Raw genomic sequence first — 23,318 nt, forward strand, 5'->3', positions numbered from 1 at the left:
TTTAAAGTCCCAATCTGCATAGTAAAGATATTTTTCAACTAATAGTAGTGGAGATATTTCTCTGTTATGTAGTGGAGTTGAAGTATACAAAGTCAACACTCAAGCACGAGTTACTCAACATTTTATTTAAGTACATTACTTGTGTAAATGTGCTCAGTAACTTTCCACCACCTGAATCCAAACAAGTGCTGCATATGCTAAACTAAATGTGCATAATTCCTCTGAAAAGATGTGGGTCTCAAGTGGCATGTTATCCTCGTCTCTCTCCGCAAAATAAATAGAATACAGCTGAGTTCGGCTTCTGTGCAAATAGTGTCAGTGGAACAATAAACTCAGTTGTATTGCCTTTCTGAAGTTATATGTGTCTGCTCCTTTTATAGACGGAAACAAACTGCTGTGTGCATGCGACCATGAGTGACTCATCTCCAGCAGCCTCACAATCAAAACATTCCTTGCTGTGTAACGAAATATGTTCAGAGCAACTTAGCCAACGCTGAAAGTGGCAACATTCAGTTGCGAGAAACATCTATGCAATAGTTCCAAGTTGTTGTTTTTTATAGCTTAAACACAACAATTAGCCATACATTGGAGCTGGTATATGGGCCATGTAAATGAGAGTGGATGCAATAGCAAACACACCATTAAGCTGATAGAATGGGGCCACAGGAGCCCTGACACACCAATTAAACATGCAAGTATGCTTTTAGTGTACTAACCATTCCTAAAATGACATTAAAGTGAATAAGTAGGGGCATGTTCAGAGATGACAGCACTTGTTAAAGAGCTGTTTAAATGTATGGCCACACAGTGCCATCTACTGGTGTTCACATGCATTACAAGCAGAGCCCTGAGATGTAATTGAAGATGTATTTGTGTTAAATTCACCTTTCAGTCATTTGTACTAACATTTAAACAGAATATTGACACCAGCACCAGAATTTGTAAAGCAAATAAAATCAAAACCTCCATTCCTTCGTGTATTCAGAGATGACTGTGGGTCAGACTGCTCCGATATTAAAAACAAACACCATTATAATATGTAAAGGGCAGACACTCTAAACATCAAAAAGCCATCAGTAGAAAATAAACAGAAGAGCCCTCACGGAAACAAGACCAATTTAACCGGCCTTACCCTGGTGAGAATCTAGTTTACAGACAGCTTAGACCCGGTTATTTAGCTTAGGCGAAATAAAAGTAAATAAACCGACAGTCCATTTGAAAAGCTTTCAGGCACAATTCACACCAGAGAAGGCTATTAAATATTTGGCATGAGTTTAATGTGTGATCATGGCACTGTAAAATAGGACCTGTGAAATCAGAGTCAGTTAATTAAATTCTGTTCGCAGCTTCAGATGAATTCACAAGAGTAGATATAAATATATATGTCTCACTGCTAAATCTGAATTAAACTAAATGGAAGCAGAGATGAGATACTGTATTTAATTCGTCCCAAATGACAGTTTTGAGTCAAAGATGCTTAATATACTAAGTAAAATAAAAGCAATATAATGCAATCATACAGAAATAAAACAGCCACAAGGGAAACAGATATAGGACTCAAGTTCTTTTGTAATTGTGTGCACCCCTGTTGAGTGTTGCTTGAAGTGGTTCCCGAACTATTTTGATGAGATGGATCAAAAGGATATTAAAGGAGGGAACATATATTTCCACTAAACAAAATGTAAATTAAGACTTTCCTTGATACTCCTTTAACCCTGTAGAAACTAGAAAATGCATTTCCTGCTGAAAATGCGTGTGAATGCTGTAAACTGCGCACATTTGTTGCTGAACTTGGCTGAAGATGTGCAGTGAATGTGTCAAAGTTACTCGTGTGCAATATTATTTAATAAATCGTTAAGATAGCTATCTAGAATACATTGTCACTAACTCCAAACATTAGCTTTAGCCAGCCTTTTTTCCATGGGCATGTTAGAGAATGTCACATGTTATCGTTATCATTACATTGTCATCCTTACTGATAAACAACGCATTATATCTAAGTTCATCATGAAAATAGTATATTAACTTGCCTTCCCGTTACGTTTGCAACACTGACTGGTACATGCAAAAAAAGTAGTAAGTAGGCTTGTTAAGCATGGCGCAGTCTTCCTTCTATGAGTTATTGAGATTAAGCAAAGTGTCACTCATCCTTCCGCCTTTAGCCTTCATCTGGCATTTTTATTTAAGGAACAGGCAATAGATGTAGGTAGTCCAAACGCTAGAAAACATCATGTGTCTAGGTGGATGTCAACAATCCTCTGGCTGCCATCAAAGAAGTAGTAAGGTGAGATTCAGGCCACGACTCAGGATGAACAGCATCCCACTAGTAATACCTCTTTGGTTGGAGATCTGACAACCAATTATGGTTGTTTGCAGCCAAACAAGTTGGGAAACATTGGCTTAAATCAGAATCAGAATACCTTTATTAGTCCCACAGAGGGGAAATGTACATTCTTACAGCAAAAAGCCAAAAACAGCTTAATGTTACCCAAGAAGCATGCATAAAAAAGTATTAAAGATTTTAAAAAAGTTACACAATTTACAAAATACACATCCTGTAACAGAGGATTTAGCAGCCAGGTATATATTGCAGTTATTAACGGCATATACACATATATATATAGCACATAGTTGCTTGCCATTTTGCCAGTTACACTTACTTAGCAGCTAGTTAACAAAAAGACTGAACACTGGAATACAGCTCTACAAAATCACCTCTACAGCTCATATAAGCAATGTGTTGTTTGAGTCTAGTGGCCACAACAACAACGAGGGTATTAAAATGTTCACTACATGTATTATTCTTAATACCATTACAAAAGAAATATGTATCAGCAACTGTTCCTCCTTCCTTCTCATTCTCCCATGATCTCTTATCCTCCTTCTCTTATGATTGCAATTATTTATCAACAAGAGATAAGAAGTACTTTATTGATCCTAATTTTGGAAGTGTTGCTGCACCAACTGGAGAAAAGCGGTCAGGAAGGCCTGCTGTTGAGCAATCTCCTCCCTTCTAAAGCCTGCATCCAACTCCCTCGTCCGGGCAGCTAGCTGCAGTTCATGTAGCTGTTCCTCCTGGGCCAGGTACCATTCCTCCTGGGTCAGGTGCCGTTCATGTAGCTGTTCCTCCTGGGCCAGGTACCGTTCCTGCTGGGCCCGGTGATGTTTCTCCTGGGCCAGGTTCTGTTCATGGTGCCGTTCCTGCTGGGGCAGATCTGCGGTGAGCATCTCCCTCAGGTCTGTGAGGTGCTCCTCTCTTCGTTTCCTCTTGCCTGGATGACAATAAGATAATTCAGGTTGTTATAGCAGCAACAGCAATAAGAATGAAAAACACAGGACAGGTCACACAAGGATATAAGAATAACATGTATAAACAGAACAACAGTAAGGATGAACAAAAGACAGTTCTGGCCCTAGATGTTAACAATGATTGTGAAAGTGAATTACATTATGTCCAGCCTGTTGATAATGAATATAAATATAATATATAAAATAGGATGTCACACACAATTGTACTAGCTGCAACATAAATAGTTCTTAGTACTTTAACTTTTGGTACGTTACTTTACTTGTAACAGAGCATTTCCACACAGTGGTATTGCTTATTTTACTTACAATGGTCTAAAGTTTTTTTTTTAAAGTCACAATTCCAGTCGTTTTGCCATGCCTATTTCTTACCTAGAACCACACGCTGCGGGGTCGCGCTGGCGCTCGGCGTTGCTTGTGCTCGAGTTGGTGTCTGTGCTTGACTTTGTGTTGGGGACGGTGCACTGCCATCAGTCGTTGTTTGGGACTGTTCCTCGTCGCTAGTCACAACGGCATCGTCTAGAACAGCATACATGACTTGTTAATTCCACAAACTACTGCAGCACAATACTAAATAGCAACAACAACTCTAGAAAACTGAACGTAAACAATGGCATATATGGTGTACGTAAACAATAGCTCTAGCTAATGCTCTGCCTTTGTGTTGGCTAATTAGCTCTTCGGGGCTCCATAAAAGCATGGGTTGTCGAACATAAAAGGATAAAATAGACGTGTTTGTTAGAAGTGAGCTTTACAATAGATAGGGATACAACGCTTTCAAGAAATAACAGAGCGTTAGCAAAAACTTACCATCCTCCAGGCCTCCCTCCCTCCCAAAGTTGGCCGGTCTAAGGCCGTATATGGCGTCCATCCTGTCAAACCACTTCCACGTTTTTCTACTGGAACCACTCCGGCCTTTGTGGTCCTTGACGGCTCTATACTCGCTCTTCAGATTTTTAAGTTTTTATCTACACTGGTGAAACGTTCTCGTGAATCCGCGTGCGGCCAACAGTGCAGAGACCTCCTGGAACACTTTCTCGTTGCGCCGTCGAGCTCCCGCTGTAGTATCTGTAAATACTGTAGCTCCTCTGTTTCAAAAATGATGCTTGATATATGTGATGCTTGGGGTGGGGATTATCCTTTATATATACAGTCTATGGGATTATCTCGCGGACCAATTGTGACGATTCTCTCTGACCAATCAGCAGTCGGGAGTGTTTACGTCACTAGTTTAGCATATTTTCAGCTCGCTTGGAACCTCAATTTAGGAGGGGCCAAAAAAAAGTGAAAAAGTACCCGTGAGCAGGTACTACCCCTAGTGGAAAAGCAAAAAAGAGCGGGCCGACCCAAACCAAACCGCACCAAAACCTGCAGTGGAAAAGCGCCATAAATCACATATGTAGTTTGATCAATCCAAACTAAATTATTTTACAAATGGGGGTTTGTGTGCAGGAATATTTAGCGAATAAGCGTCTGCAGGCGCCAACTTCATATTTACTACACAGAAAAGAGAGTGTTACTTATCTTCCTATACCTCTTGACAAGAATGCTATCAAGTGTTTCCCAACGTCACAAACTATTCTTTTTTTCTGCATTAAATATGACCACTTGACCCCAGAATTTGCTGAGATTAAAGACAATGGTATCTTAGATTATTCAATTTTAAAATATCTTCAAATAAAGCGCTGTTAACTGAAGATTTAGGAAACATTTAATATATATTGTGGATTTAAGAACCGGACACTCTTATCACACAAACACAATTTAGCTTTTGTTTGCTTGAACTGTTTGTTGATCTGCGAATTTAAGCTTGTTTTACGCTTTAGGCTACTTACTGTTAATTCCTCTGGATGAGTATCAGCTAAAATCCCTACAAATGCAAATATATAAAGAGGATTTCCAGCAAACAACAATACTGGTAATTATAGTCTCAAATTAAACTCTTCAGATGTAAAATGAACTTGGCTACCCAGAGGCTCTGCTAGATGAAATGTAACAACTGCCAAGAATTAAAACGAGTGAATATTATAAATGGGGTATATCCATTCCAGCAGAAAATGTGAGTGTTAGGCCAAGCTGGTTTAGGATCAGATGAGTCATTGTGATTTCCATTGAACAGATAATAAACACACAGGGGTCACAGAACTGCATATCTCACCATCCCCTGCAAACGGTCACAATGCCTTTAGCCGAGAAAATGCCATTAAAGCAGACAGTTCATTCTCAGTTTATTAGAGTCAATTTAAACTCAACAAAGTATCCAATTATAACATGTCCTCCAGATAAACAAATCCAGCTCTTTCAGTATTGTTTACTTCTGGGACTCATTCTGTTGTGCCTGTTTTCTGAATGTTCAATTCTTTTTATTTCATTATATTGTGCGGCACTCTCCCGTCTGGCCACAAAAGGTTATTTTATTTCATCTTTGTAGATCTCGCAGGGAGGTTGTTAGTACTTTCCTCTGCCTCATATTATTGCTTAACCCTGTAAAGCCCAAAGAAAAACATTAGAATTAATTAGAGTTTTCACATTTTGGTAACTTTTTAAGGAAATGTTGTAATATTGCAACGTTGGGCTTAGGTGGGAGCAGAATTTCTGTATTTCTACTCACATTGTCTGAATAAATATATTGAACAACTAAGGGTTGATTTGCAGGATTGATTGCTTACTTAGCCCTGTATCAGTATATAGCATGAATAATAAGTCATATTTGTTATGAATAGTCATTTATTATATATGAATACAATGGTAGTCCCAAAAACAGTTCCTATCGTCGGAAAAGCAGAGACGGACGTCACACTTGGCGCATCGTGTGTTTGTGTACCCTGTACTGCAGTGTCTGCAGCGTCCTCTCTTTGTCTTTTACATTACATGTTACTTGTTAGACGCTTTTATCCAAAGCGACTTACATACTCAATACTGTGGGCAATCCCCACAGGTGCAATTTGGGTGAAGTGTCTTGCCCAGGGACACAACGACATGCTGACTGCAGTGGGGTTTGAACCTGATCCGAACACCAACGCACAAGCTGCACCACATGCCTCTTCACTGGAAAATGTGCCATTAGGTCCTTGCGTACATCCAGTGGAGGTTGTGATCTCTTGGATGGGGCCCCGTTTGGTGGACTCCCATCACCTGAGGACGGTCTATTCTGAGCAATCAACGGGCTCCTTGATGTCACTGTCGCTGCTGGGCTCCCGTTGCCTGAAGATGGTCGTCCTCTCTTGGGTGTTTTCAGAGGAGTTGTGTTCACCTGATTAGAACAGAATCAATCACGATACATGTCAAAAATACATTAGGATACAAGTCAAAAATATTACAGTGAAATATAAAAAAATATTACAAACGGCAAATAGCAGAAATGCATTCTTACCAGGATGAGAGAGGATGCTAGATCTGCCTGAAACTGTCTCCTGGTCAGGATCTCCTGCTTTGGCATCTTTAGAGCTTTGCACTCCCGCTTGTAGAGGAGCCAGGCTTTGATCACAGCAAGGATGATGGTGTGCCAGAAGATGTACACGTACCAGCGTCGGGACTTCATGGGTCTGGTCCAGCAAAGGATGACACAAGTGTGACCGCTCTGCTGTCATACCATTTGACAGCACAGATGTTGTGGTTAGCCTCCACTCGGATGTCAAAGCTTCCTCTCCCTTTTTTCTTCAAGCTCTTTTCCTCTTCAAGGTTACAGTTGGGTAAGCACACCTGCCTGGCTGTTCCCACATAATAAATCCCACGATCAAGGAGCTTCACTACCAATGGGACACAGGTGAAGTAGTTGTCTGCGTAGATCTTGTAGTTCTGACCTTCTGGAAGCGTGGAGGCAAGCTTCATCACAACATCACCTGACAATCCAAGTTCAGACTTGGCTCGTATCCCATTGACACTGCCTTGGTACACATCAAAGTCACAGATCATTCGGAGATTCCAGTTCTCACCCACTTTCTCTGTTTTGGATGGCAGCAATCACATCCATGCACTGAATCCTTTGAATCTGAATCCTATTTACATTGTACACTTGAGTGACACAATACTACCTGGCTTAGCCTATTATCATAATAAAAGGAATACCTACACCCATACATGCAGGTAAACCAGTTCAACAAGTCACACAATCCTGCCTATTATCATAATAAAAGGAATACCTACACCCATACATGCAGGTAAACCAGTTCAACAAGTCACACAATCCTGCCTATTATCATAATAAAAGGAATACCTACACCCATACATGCAGGTAAACCAATTCAACAAGTCACACAATGCTGTCTGGCTAATGATAACAGGCTAATTATCATACTAAAAGGGATACATCCAAGTGTCCCAACACATTTCAGAAAGAACGGTTTCTGTCAAAATCGAAATCTAATTAGATGAATGTATTCCACAATAACTATTATGTACATGTTCTAGACATTGTAATAATCACAACACATTTTTTTTTAGGCATTTTACTTCTGACAAATCCAATAAAACAAAGAGATGTTGCAATAGCATTGTGAGGCTGAACAAAAGGACATTTTGACTATGTGAATGTAGTCTTTAAAAAAACTAAAACATTTACTGACTTTTTTAGGATAGCTTAAAGTAATGTTGTAAAATTACAACAGTGGGCCTTACAGGGTTAAAGGCACACCAGCAAGAGTACATACCTGCAAAGTTTTTACTTTTACAGTTATGCCTAATCTGTTCATTTTAATTGATGCTACGTTATACTTCAATATCACAGCATTTAGCCGACAGCTGGAGTGCGTAGTTGCAAATTACGATTTAAAAAACTTAAAATGCAAGTACATATTGTATAATGTATAGTATAAAAAGGTGTACTTAGCCAATGGAAGGAAAATAAACTACAGCCTGGTTGTAGCTGCACCTGGAAGTAACAGTCACGTTTTATATACAAAACAAAGAGTGACTAACAAAAAATGCATCAAAAATTATTATTATGATTTTAGCCTTTGCAGACCATTTACATGCACACAAAGCTATATAACGCAAGCCCAACATGCGTTACAGTGCCTCTTTAAGTATAGTCCTCAGATTAAAGGATACTGAAAAGCCTTAACTAACTTTTACTAATGCTGTTATTTGGTCGAAAACAACAGATACATCTTTCCGGAATCATGAGACGTTGACACATCATTGCTATAAAGTAAAACTTTAATTTGGTATATAGTTTCTGACGTTGTTTCTCTTATTAGTTCACTGTTCATTACAGGAATGGAATGCTGAAAGCTATAGATTAATCAACAAGAAAGTGCACACGTGTTAACTTTCAAATTCAGATTTGTACATTATTATAATTAATTTCTAATACATTTTTCTCTTTATATATATATTCCCATTTATGTGTATATAAAACAATAAAAACCTCTTAATTATTGCAAAATAGAAATTGACACATGAATTCAAACACATGAAGATGAATAAAACAGACAAAGAATTAAAGGGAAATATAATCCACTCTTAAAGGTGGGGTAGGTAATTTTGGAGAAACCAGCTCGAGTGCGCTAGAATTTGAAAATACACAGCCGGAAAAAATCTGCCACTTCCTTACAGAGCCCCTCCTCCAACACACATGGAAGGCTGACAGGCAGGTAGGCCATCCAGTTATTTTTGCCGGGCCGGCTAAAATGATTGGTCGTGCTTTTTACAGTACCACGGCTTCCACAGATGACATTTTTTTATGGATTTTTTGTCAAAGCACTTAAGATATTCATGGCTATCGGGATGTTAAGAGCATTCCATGGAATATAACAAAAAGTGTATCTCGAGCCGGTTTCTCCCACCTTTAAGTCATAGCATTCACTGGGATTTAAACCCTAGCTTCTCTGCTTTCGGACTGAAAACCCCAAACACCCGCTTATCAGGCCCATCATGAAATATATCCCTTTTCCCTGTGATGTGTCACCTGATAATAACCATGCACAATGTGTACACTACATTAAAGCCACTTATTGCTCTCTTCAACATCGGTGTTTTGAGATAAAGGTCCAGCTTTGTTAAAGTGCTCGTTGTGGTGTGAAAATGTGGAGAACGAAGAGGTAAAGGAAGGAAGAAAACAGTCTTTGGGTGGAGTAATGACACTGTGGGGTCATTGTGGGATGACGTGTGTGTGTGTGTGTGTGTGTGTGTGTGTGTGTGTCATACTGTAATTACTGCCTGTGTAATTGGAGAGGGTCAAATGGTAATGTAATTGTTTGCCTTTTACTGTCAAATCCTACAGTACTGAAAGGAGGTTTTGCATGTGTCAGCAGAGCAAATCATGTAACCAAATGAGTGGGAACAGTTTTCTGAGCACACTGTAAATGTAGCTAGGATTTTGTATCTGTGTTTTTCCCAAATTATTTTTTTTAAATAATGTTGACGTGTCGTGCCCATATGTACATTAAAACAGTTTCCAGTTGAAGCGATTGATCTTACATTTCATACTGCAACTTAGAAAGATCCCCTCCTGAAGCATTTTCAGTGTAAGTCACGGGGGACAAATAAGGTTTGATTCAAAATGCTCACAAAGATAACATGAGCATTCAACAAGTGTACGTTTACCAAATAAAAGTACATATCTTCCAAAAGGGTAGTACTACAAAGGGGGGGATTTCATACTAAAGGACATCTGCTTGGTTTGTTAAACTCAAGACTGCTGAAGCTTCATATGTTCACTTAGACTTAAAAATGTCCTTTCAAACAGAATGAAGACTTTAGAAATTGAACCCCACTTTTCTCTCTACTATGAACAGGTGAAACATTATTAAAAAAACATTATTTTGATGTACATAGGACATGGCACAATGATTGTATTACTTAAATGTGAGAGTGTAAATATATCCTTAAAGTTGATTTCATGAATCTTTACTATAACAGACCTTTAAGGCGATCTGAAGAAAGTTTTCTTGTGCTCTGCTGAGTGAATAGAAACTAAAAAAACAATACAAACCTAGAAAAATCTAAAAACATGCAAGAACCTCAGTGTGGCTTTCTGAGTTGTCTGCATGCAAGCTGCTTGTAGTTGATGTCTTAACCTTTCTTTTCCAAGTGGAACAATCTAAGTCTTACTAGCTGTAAATGCTGCCTCTTTGAACTCCACAGTTTAAAGTTTGGGTGATAAATGCATTTTGAGTACAGTTACATCACAAACATGAGAAAAAAAAAAACCCACAGTTAACCCTAAAAACGTTTGTAAAGCACATGGAGTGATGTAATGCACATGTGTCCAGATAAAGCATTTGACAATAAAAGCACGGTACATGTATATCCATGTGTAGCAAAAATAATTAAACAACGCAGTTAAACAAATAAAGCACACAGTATAGAAAAACGTAAAGCTGAAGTGAATGCTGGTGAGGCAACAGTGTTTGTAGTTCAGTTCGAATCATTCAATGAACACAAATGCCAGACTTAAAACAATTCAGTGCTGTGGAGAGACATCCAGTGTAGCAAAACAAAGGCAATATGACATGTATATGACATTATAATACATGAATACAATGCAATAGGTTCTTCTACAGGCTGTACCGTATGGCTTCAGATTAAAGATTTCCTGAACCAAACATTCCCCCCCGAGGTTTGAGAATGTTTGCCCAAAGAGATGCATTTGGTTTGAAAAGAATAGTATGAAAATAGTGTTTCTGTTCATTTTTTGAAATGATAGTCTTTGGAATAATGTAAAGTAATCAGGGATTTAATTGTCTGTTGTTTTGAGGATTGTTTTAATTCGAAAAGAGAGGAGTTTGTCCCCTTATATTTGATCACATCCCCCCCCATATCTATTTTGGGAAAAGGGCAACAAACTGGAAAATGGACGATATTTTAGAAATATTCCTACCAGCAGCAAATTAAACGACCACTCACAGACGGAGAGGAAGAGTTATCAGAGCTTTGAGCTGCGGGAGGATGAATGAAAGCATAAATCATACGCTGCGTGTAAATATCTCTGTCCTTTAAGCAGCGATAAAAGCAGGATTTAAAGATGGGGGGGGGAAAGCGTTGCATGTCATTCAACTTGTCACTTCTGGCTTTCAGACAACCCTTCTGGCTTTCAGACAACCCTTCTCTGTCTGACCCAATCTCCACTGCGGCACTTCTACACACGCGCTGACATTTCAAGACAGTAAATTCAATTTGGACCAGACAGGGAAATTAGATGCTTAAGGCTCTGACCCCCCCCCCCCCCCCATCTCTCAGCTGCAATTATCCGTTTAGGAATTTGGAAGCAGCAGGGATAATAAAAAGGGACAAAACACCCTGCGAATACGCTCATACTTTAACATTTGCACATCTGGATTAATCCTCGCTAAGTGAACCATAGCAACAGATGCTTCAGAGAAGAATAGAGTAACACGTTTCTGCTCGTTCCCCTCTGCTGTAATGTGAGCCTTCAGGGTGACAGAGGATCAGGAAGGTTTCAATGGTCGCTAACAGATAGAAAACTGGAGCAGTGAGAAGGATTGTGTTTCAGTGATGAAGTTAGCTTTCATTAGGAAGTTCTTTGGATGGCCTGTAGGAGGGAGGAACTACTTTCTTCCTGCAGTGAATTCATATAATAATCATTGTGTGAAAAGACCTACTTGTTCTCCCGTGCTTTTGCAAACCACGTACTGTATAAGTGTTCTGTTGTTGTGTTTTAAAATGTTTTTACATCATGTATGAGGGTTTTCAGTCTGAGTATGGTTTTATTGTCTCGTGCTTTTACATTTGTTTCTTTTTGTCCTATCTTTTTTGTCTGAATGTATTTATGCTGCTTTTGTATATATATATTATATATATTGATGTACAGCACTTTGGTCAACTCTGTTGTCATTAAATGAGCTATATAAATAAAGTTGGATTGGATTGAAGGAGTACTTGTCGGGTTTACAATCAGTTTTTTGGGCTGTGGCACACAAGACGTTCAATTGGACATGAATCAACAACTCATACGATGTATACTCTAATTCACTGAGCAGCTGTGTATAAAAGATACAATATTTTGACACACAGTACAACACATTAATTAACGTATTCCTGCCTGCAGATAACTCTCCTTGCAAAAACTCTAACAAACTGTTTTTAAGAATGTTTATTTGAATGCCCGTGTTGGATTTTAGCTTTGATTTTCGCAGTGGTTTGCCTCAATGTGGTGCAAGATTACAACACTTTAGTTTGAAAGGGAATTCATAAATATAGGTTCTCGTAATTCATTTACATATTTTACACATCTTAACTGCATAGAATGACTTCTTTTGCCAGGATATGCCTACATTCTCAAGAGGTTTAGAGGTGTGGATGGATTGTACAAGCTACCCTTCACTTGTGTAACAATCGGAGCGGTGATGGAGTTAGATGCTTATTTCAAAAACAAAGAAAGAGAATGCAAATAGGCAAGAAAGAAGTGAATATTAATTAGTTTGATATTATAAAACCAGGTATAAGTTTAAGAAGTGTGAAGTTAGATGGACACTTATTCTTTACATTTATATTAAGAGCGACATCTACTACTGATAACTCGACCTTGAGTGAGTTTTAAAGGGTGTTTAAAATGGAGGTAAAACATCTACACCGAAACGTGACATGATGACAACATGTGATTTAACTTCAGAAGACCGGGGGGGAATCAAGCATGATCACTGACATCAAAACATCTGTGCTGCATCACTTTCTGTCTCACAAGCTTCCCAAACACGCAGCTTTACTCTACGGTCGGAAAAAGCTAATTCCTTGACACAAGAGTAAGGAATGTTTCACATCCAGACAACTCGCTGCACAGCCGATAAACACGGCTGCAGGTCTGTAAGCACGACTGAAAACATCTACACAAACGTGATTTCAAACAGATGGGAGAACCCCTGAAATAAATAGAACGCAAGTTTCAAATGCACCGAGTGAAAGGTTTTACACAAAGTAAGGCAACATATCTGAACCTAGCTACTATTTAAAGTTTGAATATCCAGCAATTTCAAGTGACAGAAAGAAAGAAGAGTTTCAGTGAGATGTTGGATTAAAACAAGCACCTTAAACCCAATGTTTGAAATGAAAGGATTGGATGAAGCGGTTTGCTTTGTTTATCAAATGTAGGCCTGGAGGCCCAGAATGTCTCAAATAGAGACAGAATAAAAAAAAAAATCATGAACAAACATAAAACCCAACACTTATCCAGTCATTAAAAAGGAAAGTAAAACAAAACAAAAGGGACTCAAAGTAAAAACGACATTGTCTGACACTAAAGCAGTCCAAGCCTTTGGTTATGCATAGTTCTTTGCTGAATGTCTCAGACTATCAACCATAAACTCCACCGTCTCTCAGATAGCAGCTGTTTGCATCCGGTCTTAGAAAAATAAAGAGCAATGATAAAAACAAACTAATGGCTCTTCTCAGACTGCTTCTGCTTTGTGTGTCTGGTTTTCGTACAGCGTTAGCAGTTTTGGCTTGATTGGTTTCTGAACCAAAGAGAATATTTGGAGCAGTGAAGCAGCCGTCTCTCTGATTAGTGATGGGGGGGGGGGGGGGGGCTGACCCCTCCACATCCAGCTGGATCAAGCCAGGAAGGGCTGGTCCTCCTCCTCGTCGGCGCTGGGCCCGGGGTCGCTGAGGCACCTCGTCAGCTTCTGAGGATCTTTGCCATCGGCTCCCTCACCTGTTTTGTGAGGCCTCATCATCAGGCCCTGGTCCTCCTCCCCCCCCCTCTCCCCCCCCCGCTGCTGGCCGGCCCGTCTGAACTCATCCATCACGTTGACGGAGTCCGGAGACTGAGGGGAGGCCAGGTCCACGTGGATGGTCGGCACGCTGTCCGACTCCGGCTTGGCTCTGTAAGACTGAGGGTCTACAGGCAGGAGGAGGACATGTTAGTTAGCTTTAAATACGTTTGTCTTCATTCCATGAGCGTGCACGAAAACACAAATAATGGTGGGAGAATGCAGTCAACACACAACACAAATTAAGGTCAACACATCTACCAATGTACAATCACTGCACACACAGGACAACAGGGGGCTTCAAGAACTTTCCAAATATTCACGACACAACAGAAATAATGCCACAACGATTTACAATGCAGCACATGCTGGAAATGATTTCACCTCTAGTTAAAGTTCAGTGTGTTGGATTTAGTGACATCTAGTGGTGAGGTTGCAGATTGCAAGCAACTGAATATCACTTTGCTTTTCCCTCATTTTGCATGACAGAGGTTTGTGATCCGCAGAGTGAAAATCTGTGGTATTCTCTAGGACCTTCACCTCACTCAGAGGCCATGCTTACAATAATGAATATTTAAGAAACAATGAAATTCAGACAGACCTTAGCACTACCACAGAATATAAGTTAACATGGACACAAATACTGTTCAGGTGGTTATCTACTAATGAAAACATAGTTATTTCTGCCAATAATTCCTTACAAATCCTACACACTGAACCTTTCAAATGTCCAATGGGAAGCTGACAGTCGATAATACATCATGCGTGACTCTAATCTAAACAGCAGGGTTTGTTTCTCAGCTATAATGAATCATCCATATGTGGCCATGTCATGAGATCTCTTCTGTTAGTGATGAATAATTAATGAATGTTACCAAGCAACATGATTGACACATGCATGTTAGGATCGCTGTTGGGTTATCACGTCAAAATGAATCTTCTCTACACTCACTACATACCTGGACCGGTTTTGTTTCCCTTTTGCTGCTGAGCAGGTTTGAAATCAGTATCTTTGCCTAAAATGAAACCACACACTGGTTTACATGCTGGCAGCCTCACGCAAACATATTTCCATCAGGGGGGGAAATATCTATTTCTGCAGCAGTGAACAGTCGCGGTGCTGCCTGCAGTGATTATTGGTTTGTAAAGGCTGTGAGCCCGACAAAATATAACGTATCATCGCTTTGGGTGTCGTCAGTGACATGGAAAACGTTCTGCTATTGTTTTCATGTGGTGCCTTTTAGTATGGAGTGTTTGTGTTTGGCTGCAGCTAAGATGGATGAGTTTACCTGAGGACAGTCTGGCTCTACACATGGTGGGGGAGTCGGGGGGGGCAGCAGGCACCGTCAGGTAGTTATTCATGTCTTTAATCTGGGAAAACACAGGGAAAATATGTTTTAAAATAAACACACAAGTTGTTTTCACAGCAGCCCAACTAAAGCGTTTCAGAGATTCATCATTAATCAATATCTTAGAGGCACTTCATTCAAACTATTTGTTGCTTTCTCTGTAGGCTGCACCGGCTTCTAGCACATTTCATTTACCAAAAACAAGAGTCGGTTTTCATTATGTAATTACATTATTATCATTATAATTCATTTCCTCGACACAAATGGGGGCTGATGTATTCATGCAGTTGGGTGTCTCCAACACAAACTTCTGTTCCATCAGCCCCCATTTGTGTCGAGGAAATGAATTATGGAGACTGAAGGTGGACTTTAATTGGAATATAAATCATAGTTTTGGCTGAATCATGTAACTGCTGCCGGTACAGAAGGAGAAGAGCTGCTCTTCCTCCCATTTGGATATGTTTCTTCCTGCATTATAACATCTTCTGTTATTCACCAAATTAAAAAACAGTCTCTGTGTACCACACCTATCTTATTACAAATGGTCTCCTTTGGCGTTGGCTAATCAACAGAATGTGTTTGATCTTTAGCTGTGCGTGTGTCATTAACATTTGACACAGCAGGTTGGTGCCTCAGACTGATTGTGATTTGAGGCATTACCCTCACAGAGACTGATAATATCATATTTATAATAATAATCATACCTTCTTCTCCAGCTCGATCATCTTCTGCTTCTTGATGAGCAAGTCATCGAAGCCATCCTCGAACGGATCAGCCACCAGAGTGTGTCTGTTGTAGGAGCGCAGCTGAGAGAGGAAACACAAATACAACAACTCAGTTTATTCTGTTCCCAAGAGTCTTCACTGCTCCCTGTGGCAGCTTTTGACATTTAACTGATGAGTATTACAGATGTAAGAAGAGGATGAGGATTTGTTGGTATACTCAAATAACCTTTAGTATTAAAACAAATGCTCACAGAATAATAAACCACAATGATAATTTAATGATTAACGGATAGAATATATATAAAATAGTAAGTTGTGGCACTGTTTGTTTCTGTTTATCTCAAGGCCCTGCAGAAAATATGTTAAAAACAGTCCCTGATGACCCCAAGGGAACATTGATGTTTTAAATCAATGACAATTTTTCAGTCCCTAAAAATCAAAGTCAGAATTGGTTAATGTATGAGTAGAGCTACTGATTTAATTCTAACTCTGTAAAATCAATACTATAGTCTAGGGCTGCCTGATATATCGTGTCGTGACGATAATCGCGATATGCGCATGCGCGATATTCACGTCGCAGGACGTGAGATTTAAAAAAAAAAAAAAAAACGTTTTTAGGACGTGCGATATTAAGTAGGCAAATTAACTCGAACACGTCATGTTACAATTCTTTTGCTGCTTGCTACAAAAGGAAAACTTGCGCGGCTCTCATGTCAGGGGTACTTGAGTGAGTGACATGTAGGCAAATCACAATCAAATCTCCAAAGCAAACGGACCCGGAATAACGTAGTTTTGTGTGTTTCTCCAGGGCAGTTCGGCGCTGCTAACCGAGCTAGCTCAGCTTGTTGCTCTGATAACTTAAGATCCAGACGTCCGTGACTAAAATCCTTCATCCGGTTAAATATAGTTAGAAAAATACCAATTGTCTAGCATTAAAGTTCAAGAAAGGATGGTTTGCGGACCAAGAAAACGGTCTTTTCTTCAATTCCTGTATTTTTTCATATCGCAATGTCAGTTTTTTCCAATATCGTGCATCCCTACTATAGTCCCATATAACCAGTGAGAATCAATATGAATAGTGATATGCTCTCAACCCCCCCCATAATATAAGGCAATACATCTTTATTGCTCATAAAGTGGTGTTACCCTCAACCGTGTCCTCTGCAGGTTGCTCCTGAGGATCTTCCTGATCTCCTCCTCTCGGCCTTTAGGCAGCTGGGACGGAGCTTTCTCAGCTTTCTCTGCAGGCTTGGCAGGAGGAGGCTTCTTGGGCTGGATGTTCCTGAGAAATATAACACAGGTTAGGATTATGTGTGTTTGTACTACAGACACACATGACAGGTGACACAGACAATAACAAACCCAAATTATATTAAAGGTCCCCTATTATCCGGTTTTTCATCAATATATTATAAGTCTCAGATATATACAAAACATGTCTCTGAAGTGTTTGGCTCGAAACACCTAACAGATCATTGCAGCATCCCATAATCCCCTCTGTTTCAGCCCTGTTTCAAAAGTGCTGATTCTCTGTCTGTTACTTTAGATGAAAATAAGGAGCCCCTCCCCACGCCCCTCTGAGAGATGTTTGGTTAAAAAGAACACAATGGTGCTCTAGGAGGAGATCCAGGTGATAAGGTGGGGGTTACCTTGGTTGCTGATTGGCTAATGGTTACACAAGCCAAAAAATCGTTATGACATAAAGTGGCCAAAATCTGATCAGCTCATTTTCAGACAGGTTTTTATATAAATGGATCAGGAGAAAAAGTGAGAGAATCTTTTTACACAAAGGGGACACATGTTTATGTCGAAAAGACATGAAAAAGTGGCTTTTGCATAATAGGTGACCTTTAATTATTTTCTCCTGCTATGTAATGATCAGAAGACTAATAGCTAGTGGCTTGTTAAATGTGAAGTGATGTATCAATATTCTTAATGGCCCTGTTGAATGAATTCAGCTGACAGGTCTGACCTTATCTGTTCTGGTGTTATCGCTTCATTTGATAGAGGTAGAGTGAAAAAAGAAAGCACACATGCTGGGTGTTAAGACTGGCCAACGCTAACAATTCCTCACTGACTAATTGATACTGCAGATGTGTCTCATGAGGCGTAAACAGCTGCTTTTTTAAAGGTTACAGCATAAAAGCATTCTGAATAATGAAAAGCAAAGACTCCTCATTTTGGTGCATTCACACATGACAGAGGAGACGATAATTCAAATGCTGTTAATGTAATCCTAGCTGCTTAGTTAGAACTAACATCCATTAGCCGGTCTCTCAATCAAAAGTGATTTTAAAGGTCACCTATCATGCTGTTTTTAGGCAATAGCATAGGTCTCCGATATATAAAAATATATAAAAAACATGTCTATAAAGTGTTTTGCTCAAAATACCAAACAGATCACTCATTCTAGCCATGCCTCATATCCCTCTATTTCACTTCCTGTTTCAAAAGTGCTGATTTGGGGTATAAAGCTTTAAAAAAAAAAATTGCCTATCGGACGCAAATCTGGATCAGCTCCGTTGTAGCCCCGTTTTTAGAGATTTAAGTACGGAGGAAAAGAGAGAGGGTTTTATTTTCTGACGCTGCGTGAGTTCCCGACACACCGGGGACACATATTTATGTACAATGGCCGGCCGTGGCCCAACCCTACATTCCCCTGATAGGTGGAGAGTTGGCCCAATAGCCGTAGCGCCACTTTCCTGACGTCAGTAAAGTGTTCAAATCTGGATCAGTTTTTATCAGATCCGTTGCAGCCCCTTTTTTAGAGATTTGGGTATGGAGGAAAATAGAGAGGGTTGTGTTTTCTGACACTTGGTGAGTTCCCTGGAACACCGGGGACACATATTCATGTATAAAAGACATCAAAACGTGCATTTTGCATGATAGGTCAATCTTAAGAATATTTTGATATGGAAAAATTGAATAAAACGTTCAAAATAAAGCCCTTGACGTATTATAAATTAAACAAAGGACTATAGAGTGTGGTATTAAACAACGTATGAAAGAGGAACTGTTACTTCCTGTTCCATGTAAAGCTTTGACAGAAACTACTGCGGTTAAAAAGGTCCAGATGATGTTGAACTGATTATTACTATGCATTAAGAAGACCTTTCAGCTCATTACTTAGCAGCCGAGCCCACATTTTTTTGATTTAAGGTCACTCTCAAAGCTTGTTTTTGCTGAAAAAGTATAAAAACTATACTGGGAGCTACCTGCATAACATACGGCAATAGAGAGTGACTAGCTATAGATTCAGATATTTCCCCAGGAGTTTGTAGAGACAAAAATCTGAGCTAAAAGTGAGTGAATTTTGTTTAAATAAATAACTTTTAGCATCCAATTCTTCCAATTCAACTTTTAAAGCGTGATGACATATTGCTGCCCCCAAGTGGCGATAACAATCAGTAAAGCTTTAAGAATTCGGGACAGTTTGGTATTCTGAGAGGGTGACAGAAGACAGAGTGCAGAGATGGCAAAAGTACACACATCCTTTACTCAAGTAGAAGAACAGATACTCGTGTTTAAAAATAAAACTTGTTTACTCAAGTAAAAGTAAAGAAGTATGGGCTTCGAAATGCACTTAAGTAAAAAGTACCCATAACTACCAGCTGTTTTAAAGAGTAACTGACCTCCCTTTATTACATTACATTACATTTAATTTAGCTGACGCTTTTATCCAAAGCAACTTACAATTACCGATTACAGGGACATTCTCCCTGGAGTAACTAAGGGCTAAGTGCCTTACTCAAGAGCACATTAGTGGTGGTGTTCCTGGCGGGATTTGAACTCACTATCCATTAGACCACCACTACCACGCTATTTATATCAATAGAACAATAATGTCATTGTTAGCTAATGAATTTTTCGATGCTGAACAACGGCAAAATGACAACATTTTCATTGGTCCCTCTTCTTTAGAGAAGACCAGGAAGTGATGGATACACGGATCGTGTTCAAATCAATAGGCACGCAATGACTCTAAATAATAATGATCACGCCACCAAACACACATTAAAACTAAAGTAACCAGCCTGTTTGGAAAATGTAAGAAGTAGAAAGTACAGGTATTTGTGTTCAAAATGTAAGAAGTAAAAGTACAGGTATTTGTGTTCAAAATGTAAGAAGTAAAAGTAAAAAGTCGTCAGAAAAATAAGTAGTGGAGTAAAGTACTGGTACCAGAAACATTTACTTAAGTACAGTAACAAAGTATTTGTACTCCACTACTTCCCACCTCTGACAGAGTGTACGCTCATACTTACTGCATGGAAACAGTGGAAGGCATAGCAGACGGCATCTTGAATCCTCCTCCGCTCTCCACCATCTCAATGGCCTGTTTGAACTCCATCTTGTGGTAGAAGGCGATGAGCTGTGGCTCCTTGGAGCGCTCGCCTGCAATCAGGCACTTCTTCACATACTTCTTGTTGAAGCGGTTCAGTCTGGGAGGAGGAAATGAGTTACAGATGAGAACAACCACAAGGGAAAATCACAGACATTGAGTAGGAACATGACAGAGAGGTTGTACCTCTCTAATGCATATTGGAACAAAACAAAAAGGAAACGTTTAAAGTGGCAAATAGACAAGCAGGTTGTTTCAACTTCACATTATGAAGTACATGTTGAACGCACAATGTAATGGCAATACAACTATGACACCATCAGTGTTAACATTGGTTACGCCTCTCAACAAAATGCATTGTCCTGTGCAATTTTGCCAGCTTTTTTCTAATAATTGTAGCCTAGCATTAGCTCCTAAAATCTCTTAAACTTGGTAGATGATGTCATAGACTTGTTTGCATCTTGGGGTCATATATGCTTAGCTCAGTGGTTGTGTCAGTGACAGCATAGGCGAGACTGACTGAGCACTGCGTAAGATGAGAGCTCGAGCCGGAGATAGACTGCGATTACTCTGAGCAGCGTTAACTGTATAATCCATACTTGTCCTTCCAGTGGTGGTGTCCATAGTGTCCACAAATGTCCTCAATTCCAGTCAGGAGGTGGTCCAGGAACTGGGGAGAAAAGAGGCAAAACGGTTTTTTAAAGGAGACTGACAAAAAGACCAACAAACTAAAGACTCATCTGACCCTTACCTTCTCTGTGGATTATTTTATTTATTTTGTAAAACAGACCTACTGTAACAAGATACATGAATGTCCAGTAAACTAACCTACGTCCCATGTTACATTTGCTTTAGTACAATATCAAAAGGAATGTTGACAAAGACTTTCCATGTACTTTTTCTTTTTCCAATGTTTTATATGTACAGTACTTGGAGACAAAATGTTAGTTTTTTGCTTTAAAAACCATAATGTATGATCACCAATGTTAATAACTGTGATTACAGGTACACCAAGGCACCACAGACATTACATTTGCGTCACCACAGTTACCATTCCTCCAGTAATACCCCCTCCCAGCCAACATCATTACTAACAGCAGCAGGTGAGCAGCTATAAGACTGAAGTCGTGGGAGAGAGCCAGAAGCACCCAGCTGACTGATGGGACCGCGCTCATTAGCAGTGGCTGCACGCCTGCTCACTGGAATTTATAAATGCATTTGTTTCTCAGACCGCAGCCCTGGTGCTCTGACTCAGTCTGTAGATGCCTGTCTGACATGCAGCGTTACTATGGAAACAAGTCATTAAGCGGAGCCACATAATTTACCTCTGCTTGTCAGAAGAGACTGATATATGTAACGGCTGCACAGCGACGAGGGTGGGGGTGAAAAGGTCAGTTTGGAAAAGAGGCAACTTTATGCAAAATAGTCCAGAAGCTCAAGGGTGGGAATATACAGCATAATGTTAGGATGCTCTCCTGGTTACACTGATACTGAGTCCTGGGTGTATTCCTCTTTCACTACAAACATCTTGACATCTCCTACTCTTAATACTTTTATATGATTATATGTAACTATGGATTCATTTTCTTGTCAATTAATGTGCTGATTTATTCATTTATTGTCTTAAAGGTAATGCCTCCATATATGATATTTTTTACCTATAAAAACAAGATATTGAGTTTAATATGACATAAAACTGAAATTTGAAAGGTGGGAAACTGCATTTTGTGCCTTTCACATCCTAGACTCAGTTATAAATACATCAGGTCAAATCACAAAAACGCATCTGCAGTATCTTTGTGGGACAGGTATGAATTTGGTAAATAATTGAATAGCCTCGAAACCCGATGACTGGGTAGCATTTTATTTCTGATTTAATGCTACGGTGTGAGCAGCGGGAGTGCGTCCTCAGGTCATATCACCGGTGGTTTATGGTGGGAGAGAAGCCATTAGGAGAGCCTGCTCTTCTAGCTCTGAGCACTGATGACTTACTGCAAAGCCTCAGAGAAGTACAGTGTGTGTGTGTGTGTGTGTGTGTGTGTGTGTGTGTGTGTGTGTGTGTGTGTGTGTGTGTGTGTGTGTGTGTGTGTGTTTATCTGAGCTGTATTTATAGCTTTACAGAACTCGGGACTTGTGGATTAGAACCAACAATTGTGTGTGAGATAGTGTGTTCAAGTTAAAATTAACTAAATGGTAACATTTTAGGAAATGTTAATTCTTTGGATTTATATTTACCATGCTGGAGAAAATGTATATATATATATTTCCATGCTGCAACTGTCCACCGTAGAGCACACTATATAAGGTGTAGTACTACCACACAACCAGTAGGTGGAAGCAGCAGTCAGCATTTGATGCCCTGAATGGCCTCAGAGGCTTGTTACTGGAGGACTGCTGATATTAAAATTATCTGCTAACATTCATCCCTTCGCATTTAGTTGTTCCAATTTGTTTCAATCTATACATTTGAATTCACAATTAAGTTCTTTGGTGTATTTGCTTGTTGTTGTTGTATGTTACTGTTCTCTGTTTACAATCCGGTGGTAGCTCATTTCCCCTTCTTGTGAGTGATATGGTTTTGAGTTTGAGTTTGAATCATATGTCTGTGTGTTGGCTAAATAAAATCATACAAAACAAGACAGTAAAGGAGAATGCATTGCTGTTGTCAAACATGGTATCTCGGTGAAAGATCAAAGTAAATTGAATTCATCCATCCCCTATAAAAAGGCTCTGGGTTTTTCATATGTATAAACCATAAAGAAATCATCAGCTTCTGATCATGAAGACTGAGGATGTTTGCAGGGAGAGGTCGTACCTGGGTGTGGATTTCCTCATTAATGGTCCGCTTGGCCTCCTGTTTCTTCTTCACCGCCAGCAGCTCCACCAGGGGTTGGATGGTCATGCCCTGTACGAAGGAGGAGAGAAACAATCA

At 39.6% G+C, this 23,318-nt stretch overlaps 2 protein-coding genes across 2 annotated transcripts in view; both read right to left on the bottom strand.

Annotated features, from left to right (window-relative positions):
• Positions 1-2,568: 2,568 nt before the first annotated feature.
• On the bottom strand, positions 2,569-4,409 carry LOC117468605 (involucrin-like). The gene is made up of 3 exons (XM_034112836.1): positions 4,117-4,409; positions 3,679-3,825; positions 2,569-3,272 (listed from the first exon to the last, which is right to left on the bottom strand). Exons 1-3 carry the CDS (start codon positions 4,175-4,177, stop codon positions 2,938-2,940), a joined length of 543 nt encoding a protein of 180 aa, XP_033968727.1. The 5' UTR covers positions 4,178-4,409; the 3' UTR covers positions 2,569-2,937.
• A 7,608-nt stretch (positions 4,410-12,017) lies between these two features.
• slc9a1a (solute carrier family 9 member A1a) overlaps positions 12,018-23,318 on the bottom strand; it is a 35,797-nt gene continuing 24,496 nt past the window's right edge. Inside the window, 7 exon segments of the mRNA XM_034153452.1 lie at positions 12,018-14,101; positions 15,263-15,344; positions 16,027-16,128; positions 17,194-17,329; positions 20,310-20,486; positions 20,986-21,056; positions 23,202-23,291. Of these exon segments, the coding sequence (XP_034009343.1) occupies positions 13,815-14,101; positions 15,263-15,344; positions 16,027-16,128; positions 17,194-17,329; positions 20,310-20,486; positions 20,986-21,056; positions 23,202-23,291 (945 nt within the window). The 3' untranslated portion in view covers positions 12,018-13,814.

The sequence above is a fragment of the Trematomus bernacchii genome, unplaced genomic scaffold (assembly GCF_902827165.1).
Source record: "Trematomus bernacchii unplaced genomic scaffold, fTreBer1.1, whole genome shotgun sequence".
Lineage (NCBI taxonomy): Eukaryota > Metazoa > Chordata > Actinopteri > Perciformes > Nototheniidae > Trematomus > Trematomus bernacchii.